Consider the following 17,876-nt stretch of genomic DNA (forward strand, 5'->3'; position numbering starts at 1 on the left):
AACCCTGGACCTTGGTGTTATCAATACCACACGTTAACCAATTCAGCTAACCAGCCAAGCCGCCTTACATCTATTTTTTTTTAACAAAGATTTTATTTTAAAGCTTATTTTCTTACTAGAAAAGATTCATCAAAGTGATATCAAGGACAAACGGTTTATAGAATAAAGTTTTTCTTCACTTTTTTTCCATGTAACTACTTCAGTGCCAAAATCTATTCTTACAAATTGTTATATAAGGAACTTGTAGTTTGCAGAATCTAAAAGCCACAGTTCATTTTTGACCAGGCCTCTTTGTGTGTGTGTGTGTGTGTGTGCGTGTGCGTGTGCGTGTGTGTGTGTGTGTGTGTGTATGAGTGTGAGTGTGAGCGTGTGTTTTGGCATTATCAGTGATGTTTTGGAGAAGGGATGATATGATATTGGGGGTGAACAGGGTTTCTCCTAGTTCTATCCCTTGCACAGAGTCTGGGGGTAGGGCAGTCTTAAGTGGGAATCGGGCTCTTTTACAGGGGTCTTTTACTCAAGCATTTTCTAGTTTGAACAGTGAAAAGAACTTTGAGCAATTCTGTTTCTGGTAACTTAGCCAGGCATCTCGGGAATTTGTTGCTTTGTGAAAATTTGTCCAGCTCTGTCTTCTATATTCAGTTTGCCCTAACTTTACAGGCAATCAGAACAAAAAGGATATGTGTGTGTGGGTGTGTGTGAGTTTTATAGGGTAACAATTGTGTATCTGCCACCTGGCCTAAGGAGTAGAAAACCCTTGAAGCCTCCACATGTCCTTTCTCCATCTCTTCTCTAACCACTGTCCTGTATCTTGTAATTATTTTCCTACTTTACCACGTTCTTTTGTCATATGTGTGTATCCCTTGACATTATGTTATTTAATTTTGTCTGTTTTAGACTTTTATATAAATGCGTAGATTCTTTAGGCAAAAAAAAACATAGAATTAAACCGTCCTTATATTTATTTTTTGGTTGTGCCAGTAAAAGATAGGAGACCATTCTTACAACTTGACTTTGTTTTGAAATAGGCCAAATTGTCAATTATTTGATGCCTGGCTGAACCATCAGAAACAGATAACAGATTATTTCTGATGCTGCCTTCATGGTTTCTCTGCTACCTAGGGAAGCATGCCATAACTTGACATAGGATAGTTGCTCAGCAAATTTTTTTGGATAAATGACTGGATCGTAATAGCAAGGCCAACAAACTTCACTTATCATGTCAACATCCACATAGTTGTTTTTGAAAACTCTTTGCAACTCAAGTGAATGTGGAAGTCCTAACCCGGAAAGATAACATCCCAATGTAAATTCTTAATCTCGCATACAGATTAGTAGTTGAAGCATTTATAAATACATCTGGTGGTTCTGTTATTAGTAGGTACCTTTGTTACAAAAGATCCAGTTAGCCCTGGTTCTGCAGGAAATGAATGGAGTTGGAAGGAGTGGTCAGTCTTCAAATGCATATCGAGCGTCTGCATTGTATCAGACACTGTTCACTGTGCATCCGAGACAGTGATGTACTAGACATAATAATAAGATAATCCCCTTTTGTATGGTGGGGAAGGCTGGCATGAAAAAGGACAATACAGATGTGATGATTGCCGTGAGGTGAGAGGACAGGATGCTAGGGGAGCACATACAGGAGACCTAATCTCATCTGGGGAAGCTGAGGAGGAAGAAGGGCCCTGGAGCTGGAGAGTAGAGATGGGGTGGGGTATGTGGACAAAGACAGAAAAGCGATGAGGCTGCTGATGTAGGCTGGGGCTAGATCTTGGAGGAAATTGGAAGCTGCTGAATGGGCAGTGGAACTCCATTTATGGTGGATTGAATTATGTCCCCCCAAAACTCCTTGAAGCTTGAATTGTGTCCCCCAAGTTTTATGTATTAGAAATTTAGCCCCCACTGTGACCGTTAAGAGGGTGGGAAATCCTATTATGGTAATTGAAAGGTGAAGCCTTAAAGAAGTGATTGGATTGCAGGATCGTGCAGTAGTTAATGGATTAAAAATGGTGGTCAGGGGTGTGGTTATGAGGGCTTTAAAAGAAAAGGAGAGTCTGTCTGTCTTTCTCTCTGTCTCTGCTCTCTCTGCTTCCACCATCTTGCAATGTGAGACCCCTGGGTCACTGTTGCCACCACTATATGGACTTTGGACTTCCTAGCCTCAGAAACTGTAAGCAATAAATGTCATTTTTCTTTATAAATCACCCATTTCAAAGTATTTTGTTATAACCAACACAAAATGGACTAATACACCATTGAAGCGTTTTAAGCAGGTGTGTGACACACTCAGATGCTCAGGATGGGAAACAGCAGCATGAGGTCAGGGGATGTGGGGAAGGGTAGTGTTAGGGTGAAGCTACTGAATATTAAATCCTATCTTTTGAAGCCTAGCCTTAAAGGGTAGAAAAAAAATTGCTTTGAGATTTATACCAGAGGTAAAATGACACTTAGAATTTTAGTAGCCTGATTATGAACCCTCTGTTTGAAGCTGTTTATTTTCCATGACTAAAGTTAAGGTAGAGTCCTCCTTGGGTAAAACAACCCAGTTCATCTCCACGTGTATCGTGGATTGCTTGTACGCATTGCTTCAATGTTTGCTGGAAATGTGTGCCAGACACTAGATTAAAGTTATCATTTTAAAATTTGAATTTGATTGACCTAGATATAAGGCAGGTGTTTTGTTTGAACAAGACTACTGAATCATTTTAGGGGCTGGCCCCAATTTTTTTCCTCTCTGGGGCTGCTCACTATGTGTTGAAGTTGCCCAGAAGAGTTTTGGCTTCTCAACAAACTCTGCCTGTTTAAGCCCACGTGTTCCCATGGTTTCATAAGGAACTCCCACATCTGTCACTGGCTTGTCTTCCTTCCTGTGCTCTCAGTTTATATTTCAGACTAGCTAACAGTTATCTCCCTTTCCTTGCTTCAGTAGTGTCAGAGATTCAGCCTTGTTGTGAATGGCATTTCTGACCTGCCGGTTGCTCAGATGAGAAACTTTGGCGTCATCCCTGACATCTCTTATCCTCTTCCCTCACTCCCCATATCCAAATTGTTTTTACATCTCTACAATGTCTCTCCTATTTATTCTGCTTGCCCATACTGCCTTCAGTTATTTCTAACCAAGTGTAGTAATTAGCTCTCCAGTTAGCTATGTCTTCTCCTACTCTAACCATTCATCCATCCATCTTCCACTGTGCTTCTATGGCAGTTTGTACACCTGTCTTAATTGTACTTAATATACTTAAAAAAAAAATTGTGGTTAAAAAACTGCATCGTATAAAATTTACCATCTTAATCATTTCTAAATGTACAGTTCAGGAGTGTTAAGTATATTCACATTGCTTTGCAGCTGAACTCCAGAAACTTTTCGTCTTGCAAAATTGAAACTCTATACTCATTAAACTACAACTCCCCACTTCCGCCTTTCCCCAGCTTCTGGCAACCATCACTTTACTTTGTTTCTATGAATTTGACTACTCTAGATGTTTCATATAAGTGGAATCATATAATAGTATTTGTCTTTTTGTGACTGTCTTATTTCACTTAGCATACACTTTAAAAAATAATTATTTGTTCATGGTCTGCTTGACTCCTCATTAGTGAGCTTCTTAAGGGTACTCTTACGTTGGTATGTAGTGCCTTGCCTGGTGCCTGGTACACAGTAGATATGCAGAAAACTTTGGTTGGTAAAGTGGTGTGTTCAGAGAATTTTTACTTGTGGTTCTGAGTAATTGGAGTGATTTTAAAATAGAGGCAGTGATCTAGGGGTGAAATGGGTGCTGGCAGGGTCTTTGCATAGCTGATTTCTGACGTGTAGTTTTCCTTGCCTATGCCACAAAGCACACTTGTCGTTATTGTCTTTACTCTGGCACTTCTGGATTAGTTATCGAAAAAAGCATATGACAAAGGGAGAGAGAAGACGAACATTCAAATGAAATAAAAAGCCCTCATTTGACTTTTCTTAATGTATTAATAGTAGTTAAGGTTTGATCCTGAGACACTTCTATTCTAATTGGTCAATTTTATCTGACTAAAGTTGATTATCTTGAGGTATTAATCATCATCTTTATTAAAATAATCTTTTTGTCTCCTGTGTCAGGAGACCGAAGGCCACCTGGTTGGCTTTCTGTAACTCTGTACTAGTATTTTAGGGATAACTCTTCAATGATCAAAGGTGAATTAGCTGGCAGACTCATCATTTGAACATTTTCATTTAGTTTGTGATCAGTAACCTATTCCTATTTCATAATATATTTACATGGAGCTTTATTGGCAGTGTAAGAGACTCTATAACTTAATTGTGATAACTACTGACTTGAGTTTTTCTGAAATAGTAAAATTCCATAAAATCTTACTTTTGAAAGCTTTTGGTGGGTTAGCACCCAATTCAGTGTTTAGGCTCTGAGCTCTGAGACAGGCCTCATACCAGCTTGGCCCAGCACAAGGTAGGTGCTTAATAAGTATCAGCTGATTTAGTATTTAGTGGATTCAGAGAGTATTTAAACATGAAACCAACCACACCGCATATTCTCTATTTTCCCTCCCCCTCATTTCATGACAGTAATCAGTCTTTGACATTTTGGATCTTTATGGATTAATTTCTATTTGGAAGTCATTCAGTCTCTGCAGTGAGTTTGAGCTGACTGTTCTGAGTGGTTAGGCTGGCTGTAGAACAGACTTTGTGCTATCTAAATGTGTGTGTGTGTGTGTGTGTTTGTGTGTGTGTGTGTGTGTGTGTATGTATTTATTTGTTCTCATGGTTTTTCTAAAGAAATGTCATCTGCTTATTGGATTTTCTTTTTAACCAGACTTAAGATGATTCACAATATGGGTCCAACATTCTACTTCTTCAGCAGTTGATAGTGCTTTGGCATATTTGCTGCCCTGAATACAACGATCTATTTCAGTCTGTTAATGTGAACACGGGCAGCTTTAATGTGAAGGAATTGAGGCTAATAAAATATCTTTTCTATATCCTGGAAGCATGAATTCTGGAGGATGACATCTTAATAGATAGTCTTAAATTCTGAAAAAGTGTATATTATCTAATCTGGGTAGCAATTGAAAATATATATTTCTCATGGTTACCAAGATTTTATCTATTTGAATTTATATTTAGTAGCATTTGAATGGAATAGGTTATTGAAACGCATTGTCACAAAATTTATACTATCGTAAAATAGGTGGAACACTGATTTTTTTCTAATATAGGTATATTTATCATTAGGGATGATATCATATCTATATATATATTTACACACATACATAATTTTGTGATGTATACTGTTTTGTAATCTAACACTTCATCTTTCCTTTCTGAAGAAAGTTTTTCTTTTCTTTTTTTTTTTTTAAAAGATGACCGGTAAGGGGATCTTAACCCTTGGCTTGGTCTTGTCAGCACCACGCTCTCCAGGTGAGCTAACCGGCCATCCCTATATAGGGTTCCAAACCCATGGCCTTGGTGTTATCAGCACCACACTCTCCCAAGTGAGCCACAGGCCAGCCCTCTGAAGAAAGTTTTTCTATATGTGGCCTTAATCGTCGGTGTTCTGTTTATCTCGTAAACACATGATGGATTTATTTTTTGGTTTTGTTGTGAACCTTAAAAAAATACAAAGCTGTTGGCCTATTTTTGGCATCCTAAATTTAATAAGTTTATTTTTGAAACCTTCTGGTGCTTTATGAATCGTGTGTGTGTGTGTACACTAAGGATACAAAAGTTGGGTAAAGCAAAATGTGTGTCCCCACAGCCTTTCTTTGGAATACTATTTGAGAAATTGGAGCAGGTGTGTATTTTATCCAAATATGCCAGCATTAGCACTTAATGATACTGCTTTCTCTTCCAAGCAAACTGACAAGGGCAGATGAAGGTCCTGTTTTCTGGAACTGGCCTATGTCTTCTGATAAGATGTTTTATTTCCGTTTGCTGGTGTAATGAGGTCTTCATTCAGATGCAGATACATTGTTAAGTTCATTTTGCTTTCGCTGTTGATCTTTCTGGGTTTTTTGTGGTAGAGATTGAAAGGTGTGGTGGGAGTCTGATCTTGTATCAAGTTAGAGGACATGTTGCCTGTCCCACTCCAGAGAGGAGCTAAGGCTGCCAAAAATAGCTGGAAAAGTATGTTGCACTTAGATCTTTCTCTTAATTAGTGAATTGGAATAAGATGGTCTGGAAGTCTTCCATAGAGTTATTTTAAACTTGGGCTTGCACAGTCTGTTTGGATTGACTCAAGGTGCTCTCTCAAGGGACAGATGAAGGTCTTCCTCCCCTCCTTCAGCTTTGGTTAGGCTGTCATCTTGTGCTTGAATATTGCCACAGCTTTCATTGCTTCCACTGTGCCACCCCCATCCAAACGTAACATTGTCGTGGGTACGCGACCTGTGTAGTCATGCAAGGCCCTTCACTTAGTTTAATGCTCTGCTGTTGCCATCTTTAAATTCTTAATTTTTGAACAAGGGACCCCATATTTTGATTTTGTACAAGGCCTTGCAAATTAAGTAGTTGGTCTTGGTTCTGGGAGGTGATAGTACTTCTGAAATCACCTACTTAAAAAAAAAATCCTTCCAACTCAAAGTCCACACTCCTTATCTTGCCTGCTAATCCCATCTCTCATGGCGTGCTTTTCTTCGCTTGTCACTGCTTGAAGTTCATTCCTCCTGGGCTGCCAAATGGTCCCACACTTCTGTACCATTTGTTCCTGGTGTTGCCTTCTCTTCCTCATTTCCCCTACCCGACCTGATTCATCTCTATTCATGTTTGAAATGCTGAAGAAATAAGACTGGGCTGTGTGACACCTAACACGGCTGTCTCAGCTAGTCTTGATCTCACGTGGCTAGTCTCATGTCTCCTTTGAAACAGATGCTATCTGGCAAGGTTGGGCCGTATTTGATCTTGGGATAATGGTTCTGTAATAACTCTCTAGGAACATTAGATTGATTTTTGCCAGGGTAAACAAAAATTCTCTGTCATCTTTAGGATGTTCATTCATTCAAATTTTTATGGGCAAGACTATCATGTAAGCTGAGGATATGTACTATAATGTACTGAGGATATGGCATTGAACAAAATATTTCATTTTTCTCTCATTGGGCTAATAATATTCTAGTTGGGGGAGGCAGAAAGTGCATTAGCAAATACATCAATATATAATATGTAAGATCTGGAGTTCTAGAAAACAATACAAAGTTCACATGTTGGTCTTTCACATTGGAGTGTATATATTTATTTATATCCACCTTAAAGTTTGATTGGTGGGACTAAGAATAAGGCTCTGGCTGTGATTGTTTAGACATAGAACATGGATACCATACAAGTATTACCCAAGAAAACAGAAAACATGTCTACACAAAAACTTATATGTGAACATTCACTACAGCATTGTTTATAATGCCAAAAAGTAGAAACAACCCAAATGTGCATTAACTGATGTATGTGTATAAACAAAATGTGGTGTAACCATTCAGTGGGATATTACTCAGCCACGAAAAGGAATGAAGTACCAACATGTGGTGTGACATGAATGAACCTTGAAAACATTATGCCAAGTGAGAGAAACTATACACAAAAGATCACATGTTGTATGAGTCCACTTATAGGAAATATCCGCAATAGGCAAATCTATAAGACAAAGATTAGTAGTTGCTGGGGGCTGGAGGGAGAAGGGTAGGGGAAGTAACTGCTAATGGATACAAGTTTTCTTTCTGGGGTGATGAAAATGTTCTGAAATGAGGGAGTGGTGTTGGTTGCATAATGTTGAGAATTTATTAAAAGCCACTGAGTTGTATACTTTAAAATGGTGAAGATTGTGGTGTATGAATTATGTCTCAATAAAGCTGTCATAAAAATAATACCAATATTACCTCCTATCTAAAAATAAAGATCTTACAAGGATGAAATGAAGTGGCACATATAAACTTAAAGCACAATGCCTCGGACACAGTATGTACTCAATTAATGGTTGATATTATTCTTAATGAAAGTAATACTGCTTAAATATCAGTAAGCTGGAACTTTTATTGTTACATCACGAGAATATTACCTGTTATATAATATGCAATCAATACGTACTTGTTGAATGAATGTGGTCTGTTCACATTCATGTTCAGACACATTCATGCATATGGCTGTCTTTTGTGTTCTGCTTCTGACAGCATGTTACTGAATCTGATATGGAGCTCTTCGCAGCCCATATTTCAGTGCTTAAGTTGGGATTACGAATATAGACTCAGTCTGGGGAAGTAAAGACTCTACCTAAATTCAAGGTGAAAATGGGGTCAAAATGATTCTTGAGCTTTTTCCCAGTAATTTAATTCTGCTTTGTGTTTTTATAAGAAACTTAATTGGCCTGTCAAGAATGTGGTTCTGAATGGTTCATTATCAGTTCCCTGGAGAGCAGAGGACTTCATTTTTGTTTAAAAGAAAAAAAAAAGAAAAGAAAAAAGGAAACATTTAGTTTCTAGAAATGTGCAGATTTAAACTGATAATTTGTTCATCAGAACCTAACTCACAATTTCTACACATAAGAAATTGTTATTTAAAATAAAATAGAAGCAGTTTTTCTCTGCAAGTGTTTTTTAAAAAAAATTTATATCCTTTTATGAACCTGGCATTCCACAAATAACTCTGAGTTGCTTTTACAACTGCGTCAGCAACGTGCCATCTGCTCATATTGAGGCTCATGAAAAGAAATAAACCTATTGTTGTTTGTATTATGCAGCATTCTTTTTAGAAGACCAGTGGAACTTTCACCTTTGTTTTCTCTAAGGAATGGTTGTGCTTCTCAGCTTTCTTTAGTCTCCTGTACACTATGTTCATGTTTCTTTGTTCCCATAAACTGTTGGGAGGCTCAGTGCCCAATTTGTGGCTCACCTCTAGGAAGTGTCAGCCTTCTGTGTACCACACTCCTTTTTGACTCCAACTTTGTTTTCTACTCTTATTTTCTCTTGCCCTATTTATCTTTTCTTTTTTAAGCTGTGCACATACTCAAGATTTGCTTTTACAATTCTTTGGGAGACAAATGGGTTAAATAAGCAACCGTGCCACTGTTGAAGCCGATATTTTAAAAACTAAAAATATCTACGTGCAACTTGCCCCCCGTACAAGGGAAAATGAGAGAGAAGGCAAAACTGTCAGAAAAGTTTCTAAAGCTTTTTTCTCCCCTTTGGAAGTTTTTTTGAGTTTTTCTCTTTTTCCTATCTTTTTCAATAGAAGTTGGTGATATGGCAAAGCAGTACATAGAGAAAGGTCTTTTGGTTCCAGATCATGTGATCACACGCCTAATGCTGTCGGAGCTGGAGAACAGGCGCGGCCAGCACTGGTTACTAGATGGTGAGTTGGACCTGTGGGTAAGCCAGATTTCTGGGAATAACTGGTTATGCTCTCCTCGGCACATGCCCTTTATTTCTTACAGATTGGAAAATGCTTTTTTGTCTAAACTTTCTGTCATTTATTTAATGTTCTGATTTGGCAACATGACAGAAACACACTGTGGTGAAGCCTCTTAATTCCTATGCCTCCAGACCACCATCAAGAGAGTCTCTGACTTGAAGCAAACCTTCACTGAATTCCTGTTATTCTTCCAGTGTCGATGGTACCTTTTGTTTCCATGACTAAGTCATCCTGAATATAACTTATCTTACTCAGAGGTTCTTTCATTCACCATAGACCACACAAATTAAACTGAGTTATCATTTTTCACCTGTCAGATAAACAGAGATAGAACGCATAAAAATCCCTTATTTGAGTGTGTGAGAAACAAGTATTTTTACAAGTGTAAAATGGGCAACCTTTGGAGAGCAGGATAGCAATATATATACTTTTGATCCAGCAGTTCCATTCAGGATTTCTGCCTAAAGATGCATCTTCAAGGATGTTTATTTCAGCATTATTAGTAAATAGTAATTCACTGTGTCTGCTCTTAAGGGGCTTATATCCCAGTAGGGGAGTCAGTTGTATAAAGCAGTACAAAAAAGCTAATTACTGACACTGTAATAGAACCCTAAGTATGGTACCCTAAAGGCATAAAAGAGAACATGATCTGTTCTCTTGGTGGGAGAAAAGGGTGTGTGGAACAACTTTATGGAAAAAGTGATGAATTGATAGATGTTCCTTAGGTGGATAAATGGAGGTTGGGAAGGTGGATTTTTTTTTTTTTTTTTTTTGGGCAGAGGGGCAATGTTAGCAGTGTAAGAAGGGAATGACCTAGCCTAGTAGTTTCCTGAGCCTGCAAGCGGAGGGAGGTGGGAGAAATCCTGGGGTGGATAGCCTTTGATTTTATACAAAGATGGTGACTATAGGGACCACTGAAGAGTTGTTAAGTAGGGGCATACCATGATCAGATTTGTGTCTCAGAAAGACTATTTATTCTGTTAGCAGAGGAGAGATAGATGCTGGGGCAGGGAGGAAGGTGGTGAGTAGAAGCCAAATAAGACATGGCTTGATTAACTGGACTAAGGGCTGTTGAAGGCCTGAATCTAAGCAATAGCAGTGGTGTGGAAAGGAGGCATCATTCATGAGAGAATGGATTGAGGAGGGAGAATTGACAAAGTTCTGCCTGCTGCTGGTACTTTTGCCCTGGGGTTTTCTCTTACTGCCCTCTGGGCTTTTTGAGTTTCCTGGCTATCATCACTTTCCCTATACTTTATCAGGCATGTTAATTCTTCCACAATCTATACATGTAACTTGCAAAAGTTAGCCCCCCAGTACTTTTTTTTTTTTTTTAAAGATGACTGGTAAGAGGATCTTAACCCTTGACTTGGTGTTATCAGCACCACGCTCTCCCAAGTGAGCTAACCGGCCATCCCTATATAGGGATCCGAACCCATGGCCTTGGTGTTATCAGCACCACACTTTCCCGAGTGAGCCACGGGCCGGCCCAAGTCCCCCAATACTTTTTATGTGAGTATTTGCTGTGACTGAAAAACTTTGGCTTTGCCATCACTTAAGAGTAATTTCTCTAGTTTGTTTTCTTTTAATTTACAATTGCTTCTAACTTTGCAAAATGAATTTGTGTAGTTTTTGTGAACTTAAAAATGTGTCAAGAAAGGACTATTTATGTTAAACTCCTTTGGAAAGTTGGTTAGTGAAATAGTTGAGAGTGTGGACCCTGGTGCCAGACTGCCTGATTTGAATCCCTGCTCTTCCATTTCCAGTGGGTGTGTGACCTTGGGCAATTTCCCTTACCTCTCTGATTCCTCATGGAAAATGGGTTAGAAAAGAGTTTGTAAGGATAAAGCTAGTGAATATATGTAAGGTGCTTAGAAGAGTGCCTTCCATAAAGTAAGTGCTACATAGTATGAGTTTGTCGTTATTTGTCATGGCTGGTGTGCAGGTCCTGAATTTTTGGGAGGTGATTACATGAAGTGTTAGGTTCAAAAATAGTTGTAAAAATATTTAGCCATGCAGAATTGAAAAGTCAGTTTCAGTTATGGAATCTTTTTCGTGCTTGTTTTTGCCATAACTTTTCCTCTCAGGGTGCATAACTCAAGTTCTTTTACATCACTAGCCTGTTTTTAGTAAAGTGCGTCAGTCTCCCAAGATTTAGTTTGTATCTTTCTCCTTGAAAACCCATCTGGTCACTTTTTCAGTTGTGATTTTTCTTCAAAGCTCTGGAATCCATCCATTTGAAAAAGTGTGGAGTGTAAGGAATGCCTAGTTCCCATGTTCAACTTCAATCTCCTTATGTTACATGGCACATGCTGTGCAGAGGACATGCCTGTTCAGTGTGCTAAAGGTGACTGAATGTGGAAAGGTTGAGAAAGGAACTCTGGATGACAGATGAGTCATCATCTGGGTCCATATGGCTGTAGAGAGGTATTCTGCAAACGGTGGGTGGAAATGAGTAGAGTGGATACAAGCCAAGGGAACACCAAGTTGTAGGGGGGATGGTGACTGCTCTGTACTTGCTAAAGAAAACTTCACAGAGTGCTTTCCAGTTGGGTAAGAAATACTTTTGTATGTGTTATATGTATACGTGTGGATTTTCCTCCTCATTTCTTCTCTTTTTCTCTTCTTTCTCTTTCCTTTCCTTGGAAGTTTAGTGTATCAGTGAGAGCAGTTTTTAAAAAACTTTTCTTTAATTTTTAAGACACATACTCTACCAGAGGATTGTAATGCACAAGCCTTCTAATTTTGTCATAATATCATGTTGGTTTTTTTAAGCTTTATAGAGAGGGTGTTCACTGTTTACTAGGAGATCTTAAGGTGAAATACTAACTAGGGAACAATAATCAGCTATTTAAAACAAATATAAATTCTTCATTTTTTACAAAAGGGCCGTTAATGAGGTGGAGCCAGTAAGGAGGTGTGTTAGTAATAGATTTTTTCATTTCTAAACTTGACCAACAACCTGTGCATTTAACTAGGTAACTTGCAAGTTCTTCAACTCAGTTCTAATTTATCTCCATGTACTAAGTTGTAATAGAATTGTCTGTCATAGGATTTTAGGTGTAGCTATCAAAATATTTTAAATTTGGTGTCGAGGTTTGATAGAAAAGGAGCCTTAAATTTTGGAATTATAAGTGGAATGTAATTTAAGCGATTTCATTGGAGATAAAGATACCTTTAGAACAAGAGTCATAATTTGATCCATGGTTGTATTTGAACCATGTCCATTTGTTTCATTCAGAGCAGTGTTGAATACTAACTGGTGCTTTCCAAAGGTAATTAAAAAAATTTTTAAAGCAGAAGTCAGCTGCTTGAATATGTGCAGTATTTGTGTGTATGTGTATTTTCCCTGAATGTTAAATGATCTCAGACCTGAGATATTCTAGGGTACATGCTCACTTAGAGCCCTTGGTAACCAAGTAGAAGGTGTATGTCCAGAAACTAAACTAGAGATGCTGGAGCTGGAGTTTTTTGCCCTCATTTTGCAAATATGTTTTAGCATACTAGTTTGGTACATAACTGCTCTGAACTTATTCCCTCTATGTTTTTTTCATGAATCAGACCTCTAAAGAGTGTCGTATCCCACTGGGCAACATATGTCTACAGAAAAAAGCTGACAATATCTTCTGAATTGTATCTTTTAGGAAATGTCAAGGGCAATTTTTTTTTTCCTCCTGTAGGGTATGTTTCAAGAATAAAAGATACAATATATTTGTTTAGAAGGTCACTGAAGAATTCTATCTGAATGAAAAATGAATCAGGCTTTCTCTCTCTCTTTGTGTGTATGTGTGTAAGTGTGTGAGAGGGTAATAGATCATCTTAGTCATTTATTCTTCAGATGTTTAGTCCTGAAAAATTGTCAGATAACTTTTGTATTTTAGACCATTAAGGCAGTGATGTATACTTTGATACCTTGAATGGAAGGTTTGAAGCAGCTGGGGTGATTCCTGAAGAATGAAGAGGGGTTAGAGAATTTACAGAACTCAGCTAAGGTACTGTAGCAGTTAGCACTGCCTGACAAGCATAGACTGAACAATTAGTCTCTGGTTCCTCAACAGTGCTGTTCTTCTCGACGTACCCATGACTTGTCCCTGTTATTGTATCTCCATTCATTCAACAAACATTTATTATATACATCTAATGGGTGAAATACACTGCTAGGTCCTGGACATTTCTAAAGCGAATAAAATACAGGTATGACTGACTTTGTACTGGGCCACTGACCAAAAAGAAAAAAGGAAGAAAAATGTGTTGAAAAGAGGGAGTAGAGGTAGACTAAGCTTGTTAAGGAGCTTCTGATACAGAAGGGGTGGAATACATATATTCAGCCACCCATGGTGTAGGTAAGAGACGTCTTTGTTCTGAGAGGTAAGTGAAATAATTTTTACAAGTAAGGAGTGGTGTTCTTGGTAAAAATGACAGTATGAAAAATGACGGGTGTGTGTTTGGATTAATCTTACTGCTACGTTTCTGAAGATACCATCCATGACCCAAGACAGTGTAAATGTGTTTGACAATTTTTTTTTTTTTCTATGTGCAAAATTCTGATTTGAGGAAAGAATTTGGGCAGTGGTCCTTAAACAAATGTTGTTTTGCTCATTTTCTTTGTGGGCACATGGTTTTTGTTTGTTGTTGTTTTGGTACTTTGAAGGTAGAGTTTGATCAAGGTTATCGCTTTACTGTGTGTTTGGTTTTCAGGAAGGATCAGCAACTATTTGTTGGGTTTGACTGATTTTAAAAAAAATGTTTTTGTAATCAGATAGCCATAATAGCCTTCCCCAGAATGGTGCATCTTTAGGTTTGTGTTTTAAAAGAGATTTGACAATTTTTATCATTCTTGGAAGAAGGAATTGCAAAACCTGAGGCTTGTGTTTGATTATACTTTCTAACGTGATTGTTAAGTACTTGGATATTCTCACATGAAAGAATCTGTAGACATATAAATAATTTTAAGTTAAATAGTGTACTGAGGGTGAGCACACGATCATGGGACATGCCCACCATGGGAAGGTGGGCAACAAGAAGAATGAGAGTACTTATTTATACATATATACATGCATACATACATACATACATACCTACATACATACCAAGGGCTGGAGACTGAAGATAGTGTTTCTACTTTAAATAAGACCAGGTAACAGTTATCTAAACAGCAATATTGGTTGAGTTACACAGGAAGGACCACTACTCAGTGGGGTTAGGTTATGAAGAAACATTTTGGTGACACCTGACCTGAAATTTTGATGCACTCATCCTTTAATACACTTTATCCAAAGTGTATAGCCTGGTCAGACTTTAGCTACTGATTGCATTGAGGCTGTTGAAACTCTTTTGTTATGGTCCCAAGTGATTCTGTCAATTTCCTTTGGTTCTAAGTACTTATAGATTTTCCTGCAACTAAGTATTTATTGAGCTCTAATTTTGTGCCAGACAGTGCCCCGACTCAATAGTAGAGCAACAGAGTGAGTGGGCAGAACCTGACCCTCCTGGCACTCAGAATCTAGTGGTGATTCAGCCTTTGTGCTACCCTAGGCAGTGATGGTCATCTTTAATTTTTTGGATTTAAATCCAAACAATAAGAACTTAGTGTTTATTCTAGTGACTTTTCCCTCCATGTCAATATCATCTTAGGGTTGGCTGGTTAGCTCAGTTGGATAGAGCCTGGTGCTGATAACACCAATATCCGGGGTTCAATCCTGTTACTGGCCAGCCACCAAAAACAAACAAAAAGTTGAATAGGTCATTATCAGCTTAGAGTAGCTGACTGCAAAACATGGTAAAGCTTTGGGTCCCTCTCCCTCATTTGATAATGGCTTCTTTCCTGAGACCCATACTCTATGTCCATTTCTGGTGGGCTTTCTTCTGATTGATCTGACTGCTGCCTCTGAGTGAGAAACAATCGTACTCTAGTAGACAATGGTGACTATTCTGTGTGTGTTCTCAGAGAATGACTAGATTTTAACATTAAAAGGCATGAAGGACCAGATGGAGCACATATCTGTACAGATATTTGAGCAGACTCTAGAAAAGTTTGGTTCAGGGATCAAAAAACAGATTGTATATTTTTAGTGTGCCCCAATGAGCTAGGCATTGGTCGATGATCCCGGGAGGGAATACCTCCACACTTTCTGACTTCATAATCCAGGAGTGCTGCATAAACAATTGAAGTATAGGGTCTTGGAAGCAAGAGGGTGAAAGGTGAGAGGTGGCACAGAGGAAGTAACTGACCTAGTTTTGGACATGAGGAAGGCAGCTGTTAGGAAGACTTCCTAGAGAAGGGCTAAGGGCTGTTTTGAAGGTGGAAATAAAGCACACCATGTGCAAAAGAGGCATGAAACAACATGGTGTGTTCTGGAAACCACAAATAGTTGGATAATCCTGGAGCTGGAAATATGAGGCTGGACAAATGGACAGGGGTAAAAGTTAAACAGTTCATAAATTCAAAAACAGGGAGTTGAATAAGTGACAAAGTTAATATTAAAAATGAGTTAGAAGGAAGTTAGAAATAAAACTTAAAACTTTGAGTTTGAAAGCATGAGCAACTTATTTTTTAACTTTCCAACTAACATTTAAAAATTAACTGCATTTAGAGAAGTTATTGCCTAATGGGTACACAGTTTATGTTTAAGATGCCAAAAATGTTTTGGAAATAGAGGTGGTGGTTATATAGCATTGTGAATGCAATTAATTCCATGCAATTGTATGTTTAAAAATGCTTAAAATGGCAATCCTTATGTTACATATGTTTTACTATGACAAAAAAAATGGAAAAAAGTAAAAATAAATAAATCAATTAACTACATTTAAAACTTTTAAAATTTAGGTATACTTTAGACATTAAACTGTGCTTTTGCTGTATTTAGGCATGTCTTGTCATACACTTTCAGATGCACCTAGCCCATTCACTGTTGCTGCTTAATTAGAAATCTGTACATATAAAGTAAGGCACAGGATGAAACTGTCTTCAACTCCGAAGTTTAGATATTAGGAGAGCCTGCCTCTCTAATTTATGAAACAGGTATTTTGGGAATTTGATGAATTAAAAAAAAATTCATTGCAAGTCTTTATCCAAAGCATCTGAGGTATATTTTGTTAGTTCAATAATAAAATAATTGTTGTGCACTTGTATAGTGTACAAAGTACCTTGTTTAGAAAACTCTAATCTGGTAGAAGAGGTGTGGCCTTATGAATCAGACCTGTTAGTCTGTGACTTACTAGCTGTGCGGTCTTGAACAAGCAAAGTTAGCTTTCTTGGATTTTTTTTTCTTTTCTACAAAATAGACATATTTGTGGCATAGGTTTGTGAGGATTGGCTAATAAATGTAAAACTCTTAGTGAAGTTCTGGAACGTAGGCAGTCAAATGGTAGACATGTATTTATCATTTATTATTATCAATAAGCTCTAGTACATATATCCTGATATTGATATAGATGTTGGAACTTCACATTTCAATAATAAACTGCTGAAAAACTTAACAAAAATGTTGTCATTCTAATAAATAAAGATCATCATATTCATCTCTCATTAAATACAATTGGGCAAAGCATAACTAAACAAAACTACTCATCTTTCATTAAGCCTTGCTTAATAATATAAAACAAGACAGTACAGAACTGTTGATTGTGCTGTCACTAACATCATCCAGATTTTGGAGAGATGAACAGCTTGATTAGAGCTAAAAGAATGAGATGGGGAAAAATGCAGATAATTTAATCTTTTTCCATTATTTTTGTAAAAATGACACATGATCACTAGAAAACATCAAGCCATATGGAAAAATGCATAGAAAAGCAACAAATCACCTCAAATCCCACCAACCAGAAATGACCAAGGTTAACAATCGAAGGCCGTAATTCTAGACATCTCCCCGAGCACATATGCAGATAGAAATGTATAAGAATAGCATCATACTTTACATGTTTAAAAATGTCTTTAATTTTATTCAAATTTAACAAGACCAAAAGTAAAGTGAACCTCTCTACAATGAATTATAAGGGGATTAATACTTCTGCATTTCCTCTCACCTTTTCCCTTTCCTTCCTCCCAATTTTCTTTTTTCTTTTTTGGCATTTGTCGTTAAAATTTATTACAATTTTCTCCTGTGAATATAACTCCCCAGTTTTTGTCTTACATTTTAAAGAGATTAAATGAATTCTGTGCACTTGTTCTCTTATATACCACCATTTCTGTGTTAATTTTATTTTGATTAATCTCTTGGTTATGTTCTGTGAATATACTAGATGCTTTTGGACTGTACACTTTGAGGTAATTGAATGGTTTGCAAACTATATCTGTATAAAGGTGCACTACTGTTTAATACACCTTTTCATTCATCACTTGGTTGATTGGATTTTGTTGGATATTTTCCCCTCTTTCCTTCCCCTCTCTTTCCTTACTTTCTTCCCTCCCTTCTTGTCTTCCTTCCCTGCAGAAGGGCTGATGAGGTGCTATATTCCATGAACTTTCTTGTTTGAGATTATCTCATTA

At 37.6% G+C, this 17,876-nt stretch overlaps 1 protein-coding gene across 6 annotated transcripts in view; it reads left to right on the forward strand.

The window, feature by feature from the left end:
• AK4 (adenylate kinase 4) overlaps positions 1 to 17,876 on the forward strand; it is a 68,079-nt gene that overhangs the window by 26,221 nt on the left and 23,982 nt on the right. For 5 of the 6 annotated variants that reach the window (XM_063105143.1, XM_063105148.1, XM_063105144.1 and 2 more), the window contains one exon: positions 9,209 to 9,328. The exons of the other annotated variant lie outside the window; for it this stretch is intronic. In XM_063105143.1, coding sequence (XP_062961213.1) covers positions 9,209 to 9,328 — 120 coding nt within the window. The remainder of the gene's footprint in view (positions 1 to 9,208; positions 9,329 to 17,876) is intronic. 6 annotated transcript variants of the gene reach the window in all.

This window comes from Cynocephalus volans, chromosome 8 (assembly GCF_027409185.1).
Source record: "Cynocephalus volans isolate mCynVol1 chromosome 8, mCynVol1.pri, whole genome shotgun sequence".
NCBI classification, from domain to species: Eukaryota; Metazoa; Chordata; class Mammalia; order Dermoptera; family Cynocephalidae; genus Cynocephalus; species Cynocephalus volans.